Below are 15370 nucleotides of genomic sequence, written 5' to 3'. Positions count from 1 at the left end.
CCTTAATACCCATCACCCATTTAGCCCGTCACACCACCCACCTCCCTCCGTCAACTCTGTTTGTTCTCTATTATTTTTTTTTTCAACGTTTATTTATTTTTGGGACAGAGAGAGACAGAGCATGAACGGGGGAGGGGCAGAGAGAGAGGGAGACACAGAATCGGAAACAGGCTCCAGGCTCTGAGCCATCAGCCCAGAGCCCGACGCGGGGCTCGAACTCATGGACCGCGAAATCGTGACCTGGCTGAAGTCGGACGCTTAACCGACTGCGCCACCCAGGCGCCCCTGTTCTCTATTATTAAGAGTCTTTTATGGTTTGCTTCCTTCTGTTTTTTTCTATGTTCATCTGTTTTGTTTCTTAAATTCCACATATGAATGAAAGCATATTGTATTTGTCTTTCTCTGACTGACTTATTTCACTTAACATTATACACTCTAGTTCTATCCATGTCATTGCAAATGGCAAGATTTTATTCTTTTTGATGGCAGAGTAGTGTGTATACACACACACACACACACACATATATATATATATGTATGTATGTATATAGATGCCACATCTTTATCCACTCATCAGTCGATGGACATTGGGCTCTTTCCATAATTTGGCTCTTGTTGATAATGCTGCTATAAACATCAGGGTGCATGTACCCCTTCAAATCAGTGTTTTTGCATCCTTTAGGTAAATACCTAGTAGTACACTTGCTGGGTTGTAGGGTTGTTTTATTTTTAGCTTTTTGAGGAACCTCCATACTATTTTACAGAGTGGCTGCAGTAGTTTACATCTACACCAACAGTGCACAAGTGTTCCCCTTTCTCCATATCCTCATCAACATCTGTTGTTTCCTGAGTTGTCAATTTTAGCTATTCTGACAAGTGTGATGTGGTATCTCATTGTGGTTTTGGTTTGTATTTCCCTGATGATGAGTGATGTTGAGCATCTTTTCATGTGTCTGTTAACCATCTGGATGCTTGGAAAAATGTCTATTCATGTTTTCTGCCCATTTCTTTTGGTTTATCTTTTATTTTTTTAATGTTTATTTTTGAGAGAGGGAGAGAGAGGCAGACAGAGTGTGAGTAGGGGAGGGGCAGAGAGAGAGAGAGAGACAGACAGACAGACAGACAGAATCTGAAGCCGGCTCCAGGCTCTGAGCTGTCAACACGGAGCCTGATTCAGGGCTCAAACCCATGGACCGGACCATGAGATCATGAGCTGAGCTGAAATCAGATGCTTAAACAACTGAGCCACCCAGGCACCCCTTCTACCCAATTTCTTAACTGGATTATTTGTTTTTTGGGTATTGAGTTTGATAAGTTCTTGCTTTTGCATTTCAGCTTACTTGTTATTTTCTTACAAAAGTAAACCTATATAATTTCATTTCTTACAAATTGCCCCAATATGGAATTTATAATTGAATAAAATGATAAATTAATTTTCATTTTTGTGATAATATTATGTTAAATCCTTTTTTAAAAAAAATGTAACCCATTCCATGAAAGGACAATGGTAAGAAATAAGTGAGTGTTCAGACACTCTTGTCTATGAGATACAAGAAAAGGTATTTCTGTCTGGGAGTTAGAAACTATGTACAGCTCTTTACATTAACCTATGTATCAGACCAAGCTGGAAATCAAGAAACCAAAGTCAAATCCACTTACCTAGTATCTAGTTATATTCACAACTGCTGTCTTAAGACAACCAGTTTTCTTAGTGATACATAGGTGCCAAAGGGGATATTAACTGTAGGAGCCAGGCTTGGACACATTTTTTACAATTCTGAAGTTGTCAGAGTCATTTTCTTGGATATTATTGAGGGTGGTAGAACATGCTGTAAAAAAGGCAAAGGACAGGTAAACACAGTGTGTAGATTTGCTAATAAAGGAAAACTAAGGCATAAATAAGTCATGTATCATCATTTCCAAGAAACTCTTTGGAGTCTATATGTCCTATCATTCCAGATTATGAATTTGTTGTTTCATATCAGTAGGAAAGACCATTTTTGTATCAGTTGAAAGAGTTTGAATATAAATATGACATTTATCAGGATAGCTTAATTTACCTTTATATACCATGCTTTTCCCTTTCAAATATGATTGGCAGATAGGGAATTCTTCAGTTAATCTATTTTCTTTTAAGAACATATCAGTGGAAGAAAAAGGTAAATTTCATGTCTTGTACTGAAACTTCTATATTTTCCTACAAAAACTAATATAAAATAGATACCATCTCATTTCAAATGGCAAAGATAAGGCTGACAGCGGATTTGATCTCAAATTTCTATTTGATTTTTCAGCATGTTTTAATTACATTTTATTGATAAACTCATGGAGATATTTTAATAATGCTTTTAATTTTAAACGTTTTATTGATGACACAGAAGTAGAAATTTAAGAAATATTAATTGATACATATTATTATTTCTCATAAAATACATTTCATAGTGCTTGTGGTTTTTAGTAGCTTCTTATAGTATAGCAATCTGTATCTTTTCTATGAATGTTTAAGCTGCTTTGCTTTGATATGAGAAACAATGGAGATTATTGACACATGAATTTTAGTTACACAGGATAAGATTGACTATTTTCTATACAGAAAGCCAGTTAAGACCTGGTTTTTAGGCTAGTAAGAAAAAGAGGCGTTGTTTATATACATATGTCTAACTGAAAGAATGAATTGAGGTGTTTGAAGAATTTATGTAGAGAAAGGCAGAGAGTTCTTCATTCAGCTTTACTTTTAAGGGTATACTTTTTTCATAATAACATTCATTTATTTGAGTAAAAGGCCATTCTCTGGACCACATTCTTAAAGGCTTGCTTCACCTGCTGATTCCTTAGTGTATATATGAAAGGATTTAAGAGAGGAGCCACTGAGGTATTGAGCACAGCTACTCCTTTGCTTAAAGTCACCCTTTCCCTTGCAGAACGCTTAATGTACATGAAAATGCAGCTTCCATAAGAGAGGGAGACCACTATCATGTGGGAGGAACAAGTGGAAAAGGCTTTCTTCCTTTGACTTGTGGAAGGAATTCTCAGAATTGTACGGATGATGTATGTGTAAGAGAGAATAACTAGCGTTAAGGTGACCATAAGTGTTACCACCGCTAAAAAAAATGCCATGAGTTCTAGAAAGCGAGTGTTTGTGCAAGAAAGCTGTAGAATTGGAGAAGCGTCACAGATAAAATGATCAATTACATTGGAGGCACAGAAATCCAACTGTAGAAGCAACAGTATTGGTGGAAAGATGATCAGGAATCCTGCAAGCCATGAGCTAAAGACAAGAAGCGTGCAGACTCTGCCGCTCATGATGGTCATGTAATGGAGAGGCTTGCAGATGGCCACGTAGCGGTCATAGGACATGGCAGCCAGAAGGTAAAATTCTGTCACCCCCAAGAAGATGAAGAAAAATAGCTGAGTCACACAACCATTGTAGGAAATGGTTCTGTCCCTTGTCACAAAAGTGACAAGGAATCTGGGAATGCAGACAGACGTGAATGATATTTCTAGGAATGAGAAGTTTCGAAGGAAGAAATACATTGGCGTCTGCAGGTGGGCATCTGAAAGGGTGAGGGTGACAATGATCAGGTTCCCAGTCACACTTAGCATGTAGGTAGCAAGAAGAAATACGAAAAGTACAACCTGCCACTGTGGGTCATTTGTCAATCCAAGAAGAATAAATTCTGTTACTGAGGTGTAATTTTTCATTATCTTCCTTCTTTATAATGATATTTTTGTGTAGCTGTAAAATAGATGAAAAAATAAGAAAAGTTACGACACCAGAAAAGAAAAACATACACACATACACAAACACATAGACACACTTTTAAACAATGTTTATTTATTTTGAGATAGAGGAAGGAAGGGGCAGAGACAGAGGGAGAGAGAGAATCCCAAGCAGTCTCCGTGTTGTCAGTGCAGAGTCTTACCTGGGGCTTGATTATATGAACTGTGAGATCATGACCTGAGCTGAAATAAGAGTCAGGTGCTTAACCGACTGAGTCACCCAGGCACTCCAACTTAAATAAATAAATAAATAAATAAATAAATAAATAAATAAATAAATAATAAGTTTTAAGTCATTGCTGCCTTATATTTTTTAGAGAAACATGATACTGACATTTATAATAATAATTATATAATAATAAATGTTAGTATGTCATATATTAATTCATTATTCTTATATATCTTTCATTGTATTCTCACATATCTCAGTATAAATCCCTGTCTTCTGAATATTTTGGTATATACCTGAAAACAAGAAAAAAAGATTAAAACCTCTAAGATGAAAACCTTTTCTAATAAAACTCAGCTTACTCCCAGCATACTACAAAATTTTGAAGGTATTTTTTGTTACTTTCTTCATCATATATATTTTAACTTTTCTATTTTGAATAACCATTTGTCTTCTCCCATTCAAACTTTTACAATCTTCAGAGACCACTTACTTGCCCATCTGGTAGAATAATGTTCCATGATAACAGTATACAGACACATTTAATGCATGGGAGGGTAGTCCCAATCGAATTCCAATGTCTGTGTCACAAGACATTCTAGTTTTAATTAGTAATTTGCCATAGTGGTCTTTTCTAAGATTATAAATATATTCTTAAATATATTTGTATTTACTATCTACCTATTGTGAGTCTGCTCTCTGATACATAAAGCACTACTGTTTCTTAAGTCCTAATTTTATTTTTGTAAATTGTAAATTTTGTAAATTCTAAAATGATTTTGGGGCTCCTGGCTGGCTCAAAGGAGCGTGTTACTTTTGATTTGGGGTTGTGAGTTCAAACCCCATGTAGGATGTAGAGATTATCTCAATAAATAAAACTTAAAAAAAATAAAATCATTTAGCACTTTTCCATAATATTGCCTATTGTTTTCTTGAGGGAGACAAAAGGTACGCTTCTGGGAAGCAAGGATTATTTCTTATTTCTTTTATTTTTCATCTTTGGCTTTAATGCAACTCTTGATGTTTATCAGGATTTGATTTTTTCCTGTTTAAAGTTTTTATTTTCCATAAAAGCTTTAGATGCGCTGTCATCTAAGATCATTTTAAAAAATGCTTAACTGTCCATACAGCCTAAGTCTGTAATGTCTCCTTTGTTTTCTTCATCCTTCTGAGGTTTCAGAGCTTTCAAAAGGAATGCTATTTTCTGAGGATTAGCCAATTAATTTAGTGTGTTAATGAACACATTAAAATCTTTACCTGATTGCTAGGAGGGGATTATTCCTACTTTCCATCATCTGTCCTCCTCGTGGTCATAAGATATGCATGTTTGTTTTGTTTTTTTTTGTCTTCTGCCTTTACATGATGGATGCTAACCCTCACTGTATAAAATTCACATTGTGTAAAATTAAAACAGAAAATGTATCTGCTCAGCGTTAAGACACATGAAATAGTTTCAAATCTTGCATAAAAATGATTACATGGTATCTTGATATTGATTATATTAAAAATAATTATTAAAAGACATTTAGATTAAGAACACAAAAATATCATGTAGTCTTATCAATCACTGAATATTTACATTATAATGAACAAAAATGTTGCATGAAACTATTACATTGTTGCAGTTTACAAATTTCTTCATTTATATATTTCATATAAATTGTGTGGTTTAATTTAGTCATATATAGTATTGTGCATAATTGAGAAAACTTGCATAAAGCATAAATTTATCCTATTAAAGCAAAATTGCATTCCTGAAAGAAACTACTAAAGACATACTTACTTTTTTTTTTAATGTTTATTTATTTTTGAGAGAGAGAGAGAGAGAGGGAGGGAGAGAGGGAGGGAGAGGCAGAGCATGAGTGGGGGAAGGGCAGAGAGAAAGGGAGACATAGAATCTGAGGCAGGCTCTAGGCTCTGAGCTGTCAGCACAAAGCCTGATGCAGGGCTTGAACTCACAAACCATGAGATCATGACCTGAACCAAGTCGGACGCTCAACTGACTGAGCCACCCAGGTGCCCCAAGACATACTTACTTTTATGGTAAATATGGTTGGTTTAGTCATTGTCATTTCTAATGGCTTATTTAATTTGTTTAAATGTAAGAATTTTGGTAATTTTTAAAAGTCTTTGCAATCTGTTTCTTCTCTGTAATCTTATACTTGTAACCAAGTATTCAAAATATTGATAAAGCATAATTCAAGGAGCTTCTCTGCAATTTTTATAAAAAGGGTATACATCAACTTATTTCTATGCATTAACCCAGATTTCTCGAAGGATCTGAGTTCTCAAGATATCCTACCTATTGCCACTTTAAGAAGTATTGTCTTGATACTTGAAATGAAGTAAGTTATAGTTGAAATGAAATAAGTTATAGTTGAAATGAAATAAGTTATAGTTGAATGAAATAAGTTATAGTTGAATTAAATAAGTTATAGTTGAAATGGAGTTATAGTTGGAATGTCTTTCCAGGTATGGTGGGCAAGATGATATGATCTTAGTAATGTTATTCAGGGTAGTTATCATTTTATCTGCTCCATTCACAACGGACTCAGGGGGATTAGCTGAGTAAATAAACAAAAGGTACCATGGAGATTGGTGTTCTCCAGACACCAGCATTCAACAATAGTCCAAATTAGTAAATAATTTAGAATAGATTATTTTGGTGATTGTGGCCTGAAATCAGAGCAGAAAAAATACATAGAAGAATTTAAATTATAAAAATATTCACATTGTGCAAAACTAAAACTTAAGTATACCTGCTCAGTGTTAAGATACAGTGTTAAGACATAAAAGTAAATTATAAAAAGAATCCATAACTTCACAAGGAGAAGAAATTTAATGGTGTAAGAGATAAACAATTTCTCAATGGCAATAGATTTTAAATTGTGAACAAGTGGGCTTTTCTCTAATCTTAGGGAAAATATTAAGAATTCACTGTGATGTTTTAGACTGGGGCTGAGGTCTCAATCATTCTACACCATAAGAAATGCCATGTTTTTTAAGGTTTTACATTTTTACACCGAATGGTAACATAGAAAACCTGTCATGATTATAATCATTACCATTTATTCACTCCATGATTACTTTTGGGATGCTTTCTATGTGTTGGGGTCAAGCTTAGGTTCTGAGGGTAGAGAGATGTAAAAGACAGCTGTGTGCATAATTTTCACTTCTTACAACAGAAGGTGAGAATTCTACGTTATTTTGGAAACCTCGGATTCCTTTTCTCATGTCCAAGATAAGCGATATGTCCCTCATCCCGTGCATCATTTTATTTTTCAGTGCAGTGATCTGAAAAGATGTCTGTAATATCCCATTTGCATTCATCATTTGGAACTTATATTTAGTTGCTATTGAAAAGAGGACAGAGAACAAACTGAGGGGTGATGGGGGGAGGGTGGGAGAGAGGGTGGGTGATGGGCATTGAGGAGGGCACTTGTTGGGATGAGCACTGGATGTTGTATGTAAGCGATGAACCACGGGAATCTACCCCTAAAACCAAGAGCACACTGTACACCCTGTATGTTAGCCAATTTGACAATTAATTATATTTAAAAAAAAATAAAAGAGGATTTCCATAAGACATATAAATAGTTTAAAATCAATGGAAATTTGGATTACTTGATGATCTTACAATGTTAGACAATTTCTGAAGAAAGATTTTAAGATTTTTTTTTTGGAGACATGAAATTATTCAAGGTATATGACTAAGTAATAAAGAGTACACACTAAAGAAAGAGACTATTAAAGTAAGCAGAACAGCTATTTAAATTCAAAGTATATTAGTCTGTTCATGAGAAAAGTCAAGAACTTGAATACTATGCCATACATGTGATCATGTTTTTTAAAAATTTTTTAATGTTTATATATTTTTGAGAGAGAGAGAATGAGTGAGAGCGAGCAGGGGAAGGTCAGAGAGAGTGGGAGACACAGAATCTGAGGCAGGGTCCAGGTTCTGAGCTGTCAACACAGAGCCTGACACAGGGCTTGAACCCACAGACTGTGAGATCATGCCCTGACCCAAAGTCGGCGTTTATCCTACTGAGCCAGCCAGGCACCCCTGTGCTCATGTTTTATTATAAACATTGTCAGAATACTATCTACATGATGTTTATGTGTAGGTCATCATATTATTTAAAATTTTATGTTATATAGAAACTGTTGTCACATCAAGATACATGGAAATTGCTTTAATGTATATGACCTCAACTTGATTATGTATGGGAGGAAAGATGATTTTCTTTTTGCTCTTTTAGGTTCTTGGCTGAGAGCCCTCCCCTCCCCCCCCCCATAATAAAAAAAAATTAACAGGAGAAAAATAGAAGTTTAATAGCTTGCGTACCTCCTGTATACATGGGAGAGATCCAGGAAAACGGAGTAATTCCCCCAAATGGCTCAAGCCACCACCTTTAATAATATCCTCACCTGTAGCCAAAAGAAGATGTTGTGGAGTGGGGAGGGAGCCAGTTATAGGAAGTTATCAAGGGAAACACAGTGAAGGAGGGTATGGTTATTGTACAGATTTGCATTGCTGCCTTCTCCTTTGGTAAGAGTTTCTAGAGATTGGATTATCCTCCACTTCTTGGTACAGAGAGGGAGATACCCTTACAAATGGAATTTTCTTACATAATGCAAATACCTTACAAAAAAGTGACTTCTCAGCTTCCAGAGCTTTTCCTTTGTCTGTTATTTCTTAAACAAAACCAGCAAAAAATAATCCTATGCCAAAGAGACATATCAGGGGGTGATATAGTCTGCTCCCCTTCAGTACTTCTGCAAAGGCCCTATTTCCAAAGAAGGTCATATCTGTAGGTTTCAGATGGGCATGACCTTTGAAGGGCACTATGCAAAGCAGTACAGGACCCAAACAGATACTTCTAATAACAGTTTAAGCAATAATGTATTTCCAGGGAGTAGAGCAACTTATGTGCCTCAAACTTTTTAGCAGAATTTGCTTTTATATCAATATTTTCAATAATAGATTATAGGGAGATGCATAAAGATTGACAGAATATAAGTAATAAAGCTGTTACATTAAGCATAACCTTATAAATGAAGAAAAACTTAATCTTTTATCTTTTAAAGACATATCCATCAAAGATTAAAAATGGTCTTAAATCAATGGCATGCAATATAAGTTATTCATGATAAGACCTATATGTTTGTATTTTAGCTTTAGTTTACTTTTAAATTCACACCTGAGACCATCCCTCCCACCCCCACCACCAGTGATTAAAGTGATACACTTCATCAGTTGGCTATCCACTATGCATAGTAAAAATATTAAATATATGGATATCTAGTATTCACCTTCATTTAAAGTTGTGAAATAAAAATGAATACAATGAATATATACAAAATTATAAATAAGCAAAAAGACAGTTGGAAGAAATGAGTCAAGTTTATATATGGCATATTAATAAACTCCTTTCTACTCATGTGGCTCAGTAGTTCATTTTACCTTCTGTTGTAAGCAACACGATACTTCTTAGACATCTAAGGGCTTACCCCCAATCAGAAAAAAATGTCTTAAACAATATTTTCCTAATTTTATCATTCTACAATGATCTCGCTGCAGAATTATCACATGGTTTTGTGACTTGAAACTGGGTTTGCCTTTAGGTGGATGTTGAGCCAAAAACAATGAGCAAGTTAAAGAATAGGAAAGGAAGGGTTTTACTTGCAACAAGTAAAGGAGAACACCTGGGATATTTCCTAAAGCGGTGTGTCCTTCATCAACAAAACTGGAGAAATTTTAAACCAAGGGTGAATACATATTCATCCAGAGGCTTGCAAAATGGGAAATTCAGCATGGGATTGGGAGAAAATTCCAAGGTGACTGAGTTAATTGAAATCACAAGGGCTGTCAAGGGTCGCTTCTCTGGCTTTGGTTGGTGTGATCTCTTAAATTGTTCAAAGGCATTTAAATCCTGCAAAGATAACAAGAATGCATCAGGCCGATCTTTACTTTTGAATCAGCCCTGGGAGTTCTACCACTGATTTATTGTTTCACATATGACTATGCTCTCTCCTGACCTTATAGTGGCTATTTGGTCTTACCTTGTTTTATTGACTATTGAAGTCTATTCTTCTGCAATTTCAACATATCCTAGGAAGTTCTGCAAGAAATGTGCTTTGGACAAGTAGTGCTGCTCAGGTATAGGTCCCAAGATGGCAGGGGGCCTAAAACAACTTTTCTTATGTCAAGAAAGCTATGTCTCATCTTTTTCAGGGGACCCCAAACTCTTTCTGCTTATAGTTTTAAGGTAGTGATTTTGTATTTGTCATTTTTTTCCTGTATTTGTTAATTGGCATTATTCTGTAAGAAGGATTCACCTTTTTCCACTTTTATTTAATTATACTATCATTTCTTTATCGTATGTACAAATGATTATTTTAAAAAGTTTCAAACATTTATTTTTGAGAGAGAGCGAGCGAGTATATGGAGGAGAAGCAGAGAGATGGAGACAGAGGATCTGAAGTAGGCTCTGCGCTGTGAGCACAGAGCCTGATATGGGTCTTGAACTCACAAACCCACCATGAGATCATGACCTGAGCCAAAATCAAGAGTCAGCTGCTTAACCAACCCAGGTGCCACCCAGGCGCCCCAACACTAATGAATATAAATTGTATCCTTTGGATTATAATATAATACTAGATTCTTTATTTTTTAAATTCTCTATCTTTGGCCTTTGGATCTTTCAATGGCTCTTGAATCCTTTCAACCTGACTCCATCTTAAAAAAATTTTTTTTTTGAGTTTTGAGGTTTTCCTAGGGTCTGTCAGTGGACAGTGATGAGAAATCTTTCTGTGCACACTAATCCATGTATACAGAGCATCAGCATGCATTTATGTATCAATATACCTGTATATACACATGTACATTTTTTTAATGTTTATTTTATTTTTGAGAGAGACAAAGTATGAGCAGGGGAGGGTCAGAGAGAGAGGGAGACACAGCATCTGAAGCAGACTCTAGGATCTGAGTTGTCAACACAGAGCCCGACACAGGGCTCAAACTCACCAACCATGAGATCATGATCTGAGCTGAAGTCAGACGCCCAACCGACCCAGCCCCCCAGGTCCCCCTACAAATACAAATACATTTGTAGAGAGTATTGATTCTCATTATTCCAGGTAGTTATGCTCCATAAGCTTTCCACACTGAATTAGCAATATTGAGTTTTTGTTCCTAGGGGGAATAGAAAGGTACATCCCTTCAAGCCTCTGTCACATCATTTTCATCAACTCAAACCACTTGTTATTATATAGGTTATATGCAATTTGTGCTATATGGCTTAGTTTTCCAGTGTCCTTTTAGAACAGACCAGTCTAATTAGCACTGAAACTCTGCTCTACATAATCATTTTCCTGTATGATATCTTAGAGATATTTAAAAATTCTTCCACAGCCTCTTGATCTGCAGAACTTGCCTAACCTGCAAATTTAACATTTCTTACACCTTGTCACCTTTTGAAAAATGTTAGCCAACAGCACTAGCTCTGTAGAGTTTAACATTTCCTAATAATGAGAAAACATGACCATAACTTTCTTTGGCTTTCAGACTTACAATGCTGTCATTATGCCCCCCCTGCCTTTTTTTTTAAATCTGTTTTCAGAGAACAAGCTGAGAATTGCTGGAGGTGTTGGGTGGGGGGATGTGCTAAATTTGTGATGGGCATTAAGGAAGGCACTTGTGATGAGCACTGGGTGTTCTATGTAAGTGATGAATCACCAAATTCTACTCCTGAAACAGTTATTACACTATATGTTACTAATTTGGATTTAAAAAAAAGTATAAAATCTGTTTTCATTTCATGCGTCTACAAATTTGTCTGCTTTTCATCTTCTCTATGGCTTCATGGCACAGTAAAGATGCTACTTTAGCATTTTCAATAGAAGCCTCACGTACAGAGTGACAAAATTTCCTCTTCCTTTTTCTGAATGTACTATGTTGTTGATCTATTAGCATTAAGCCAACAGTCCTAGAACTCATGCCTGGCCCAAACTTACCCAGTGGATAGGTATTTTCTCTGTAAGTCACATCACAGTTCTTGCTCTCAAGACACTTAGTGCTATAGCACTGTGCTCTGGGTTCATTAAAAGCAGTGAAATAATTAAAACAGAAAAATGTGAAAAATGTGGCATTATGTAGGCCTTGACAAAGACTTTGTTTAAGGTATGAGAGCTGAAACAAGAAGGCAGAGCATCACCTTGTTTAACCTCTTCTGGGAACAGGTGTAATGGGTAACTCAAACTTTTTGCTGCTCTGCACATGTCCTGGACTGGCTCAATAAGTGTCCTGTAGATTGATTTTGGGGTTGCAAATACATGCTAGAGAGTAGGAAAATGTACAAATAAGGAGTCTGAATAAGGAGGAACAACTTTATGTAAAACGAATGTAAGTTCATGATCCCTCCAATGTCGGTTCTTCAGACTTCATTCTTTATAAAATAGATTTATTTGTCAGTGTATGTCCCTCTTGATTTCCACTGACATCCTGGGTGATTATTTGTTGCTTTCATTTGGTGAACTCACACGCTATGGGTTGTTTACTGTTCTATGGGTGGTTAAAATTGCATGGATATAAAATTGCTAACTGTAAAACTATTTGTATAATGTATGGCTTAAGGAATTATCAAGACAGCTGAAGGCAGATTTTAGGATGAACTTTCTGGAATGATCTCAAAGCTGCCTCACAAAACTGAGCCCATGAGAGCTGCTCCTCAGTAATCTAGTACTATTGCTACAAAATGTAGAGTCATCTGAATCTACTATGATCTATACTAGCAATACAGATATTTAACTGCTACTAAGTTTAGAGTTTGTACCTTTTACAAATGTATCTGATTGGAAGAACTAAAATTACGTTTAGAATCCTAGCTTCAAGGACAACTTAAAATGTAGTCTTTGCAGTCCTTGCATATAGATAGACATATTTGATGGAATTTGGAAGATGCAAAATGTTTAAGTTCATAATGTTTTTAGAGTAGTGATAGACGAAAGATAAATTTAAATTATTCACATCAATAAATCAAGTAAGCATTATTGTAATCCTCAATTTACAGATGTGGGAGTAGCATATAATGTACTGTAGAAGGACAGTTTTCCTGCAGACACTGTTGTGATATATAAAGCTGAATTATTTTTGAGTAAATACCATGTGGTTAAAACTGACATTGTGTAAAATAATAGTATTAGTTTTAATTTATCAGGTGCTTGGAAGGTACCAGGCATGTTTGTAAGCCATTTATAAGCCTTGTCTAAATAAATATTTACAACTACCACCAGAGGAAATCCTATTATTCTCCTTAATTTTTATGTTAGGAAGCTGAAGCTGACTCATTGAGAGTTGCGCTAATTCTTCCAAAGTCTCACAAATGGAATTGTGTTTCTGGGGATTATATAGAGTGAATGATAGAGTAGATGAGCTGCTGAGACTTGAAGAAATCTGTCTCAAGGAAGCCACTTATATATGCTAAGTAAATAATACTGTTGAGCACCATTGTGATGTTTCACTATTGTCTATATGAAAACATCTCAAGTTAAGAAAACATTAAAATTGTGATAACCATGATAGTCTAATCATGGGGTTCCATATGGTACCTTACTGATTAAAAGATAGGATTTTGCCCTAAATATGTCTACAGTGGAGATCCTGGGAGGTAGACCTATAAATAAGAGAGAGGTCCTATCTATTGAGTAAGGAGTTTAAGAGGTGTTGGTATTGTTTGAAGGGGTATAGCAATTTCTGTCTTTGGTTCTAAACACAAGGAGTCCTAGAAAACCCAGATACAGAAACTTATTCAAACAAGATATCAGCAGAGGAATGATAATTTCAAGGCAGGAGATACCAATCATTTAGATAGGAAGTAGGCATTTTGACACTTTCATCCATTTGTTGATTAATTTAACAAATATTTGAGTGACTACACTACAGTAAACCCTTTGGTAGGCAATAATGGACATAGTATTCCCTTTGCTAGAAAAATGCTCATGGTCTACTAATATAGTCATGAAAACTGAAATTCAAGTATATTGTGAAAACTTCTAATTATATTGATAAGTATACTGTACCACGTGGATCATGTAATCCTATATGACTGTAAATTATAACAATCCACGTCCAGTTTTATAGATGGAGCCAAAAAGGCAAGTGAGCTTGAGAACTTTAGCACTGGAGATTTACCATCAGAGGGTGATGGAGGGCATGATGAACACCAAAATGTTCTGATTATTTAAGAATACAGAGGTTTACTCTGACTCAAATCAGAATGATGGAGAATGACTAAGTAATACCTATGAGTGAGATAATGAATTATCAATTGCATATTCTATGGTGATGGCTGCAGTTGTTGTTGTGGATAACTCAGTGTTCAATCCAAAAATAACAGAGAGTCTTGCCAATTGAGTGTCTATATTATCATACAGGTATATGTTGTATCTGAGACTACCAATGGAAAAGTTTGGGATTCTGAGTTTCTTTGGCTATTTTTATGGTTTTAGGTTTAGGGATTTAATTTTAATTTCAAAGGAGTGCTTGTCTTCTGAATTTTTAATTCTCTGAGAGATGTTATTTTGAGAGAAATCCCCATAAGCCAAGTGTGGCATTTTGGTGGACTTATTTAGTACTCTTGTGAAAGAAAGTACTTTCGTGAAAGAATGCCATCCTATTCTGAAAGTCTGTTTCTTTGTATATGTTTATATTGCAAGATTTCTCCCTTCCCACAGGAATTGGCACAATGGCTTATTTGGGGACATAGCTAGATTTGAATCATGGTTCTAATATATATTGGCCATATATACATTATTTGTTTCCTGTGAATTTCTGTCTCATTCTTTAAAAGGAGAAGAGAAACATACCCACTTGAGGGGATTGTTAACACTCATAGGGGTAGATAAAATGTTTAATATCATTTAAAACATACAATACTCACATGAGGAAAGTGAGTATTGGTTTTATAGCATTATTTTACCTGTGTATAATAAATTGAATCAATAAAATTAGCTTTTCAAGGAAAACATAAAAAAGTAGTGGCTACTTGTTACCTTCCGTTTATTTCCATATGGTTCACATTCACTTCTCTCACTTTTATAATTGTGTTTTTTGCAATCATTATTCTTCTTGTCCAGAATATCCATTTGATTATATTTCTTACATTGAATTGGCGTTCTTACTTCATTACTGCAAATATTGTGAGCAATCCCATATTTTATATTGATATAGCCCTTGGTATATGTTTTTATAAAGATTCATTCTATATCTAAATGTCCACATTTTATCCATTGCCTGAAATTTTATAAGATGGAGATGGTATATCTTATTAACCAAATGGCTAGCCCATGCTTGCAACATTTTAAAAGTATTTTTAGAAATAACATCTAAATGAATTTTCAATGATACAAGAATTAGGAAGA

The 15370-nt window shown here is 35.2% G+C and overlaps 1 protein-coding gene across 1 annotated transcript; it reads right to left on the bottom strand.

The window, feature by feature from the left end:
* Positions 1 to 2763: 2763 nt before the first annotated feature.
* On the bottom strand, positions 2764 to 3702 carry LOC115518231 (olfactory receptor 6C75). Its single transcript, XM_030321634.1, has one exon. It carries the CDS (start codon positions 3700 to 3702, stop codon positions 2764 to 2766), a length of 939 nt encoding a protein of 312 aa, XP_030177494.1.
* Positions 3703 to 15370: the final 11668 nt, after the last annotated feature.

Source organism: Lynx canadensis, chromosome B4 (assembly GCF_007474595.2).
Source record: "Lynx canadensis isolate LIC74 chromosome B4, mLynCan4.pri.v2, whole genome shotgun sequence".
Taxonomy (NCBI): Eukaryota; Metazoa; Chordata; class Mammalia; order Carnivora; family Felidae; genus Lynx; species Lynx canadensis.
This window is presented reverse-complemented; position numbering and strand designations above follow the sequence as displayed.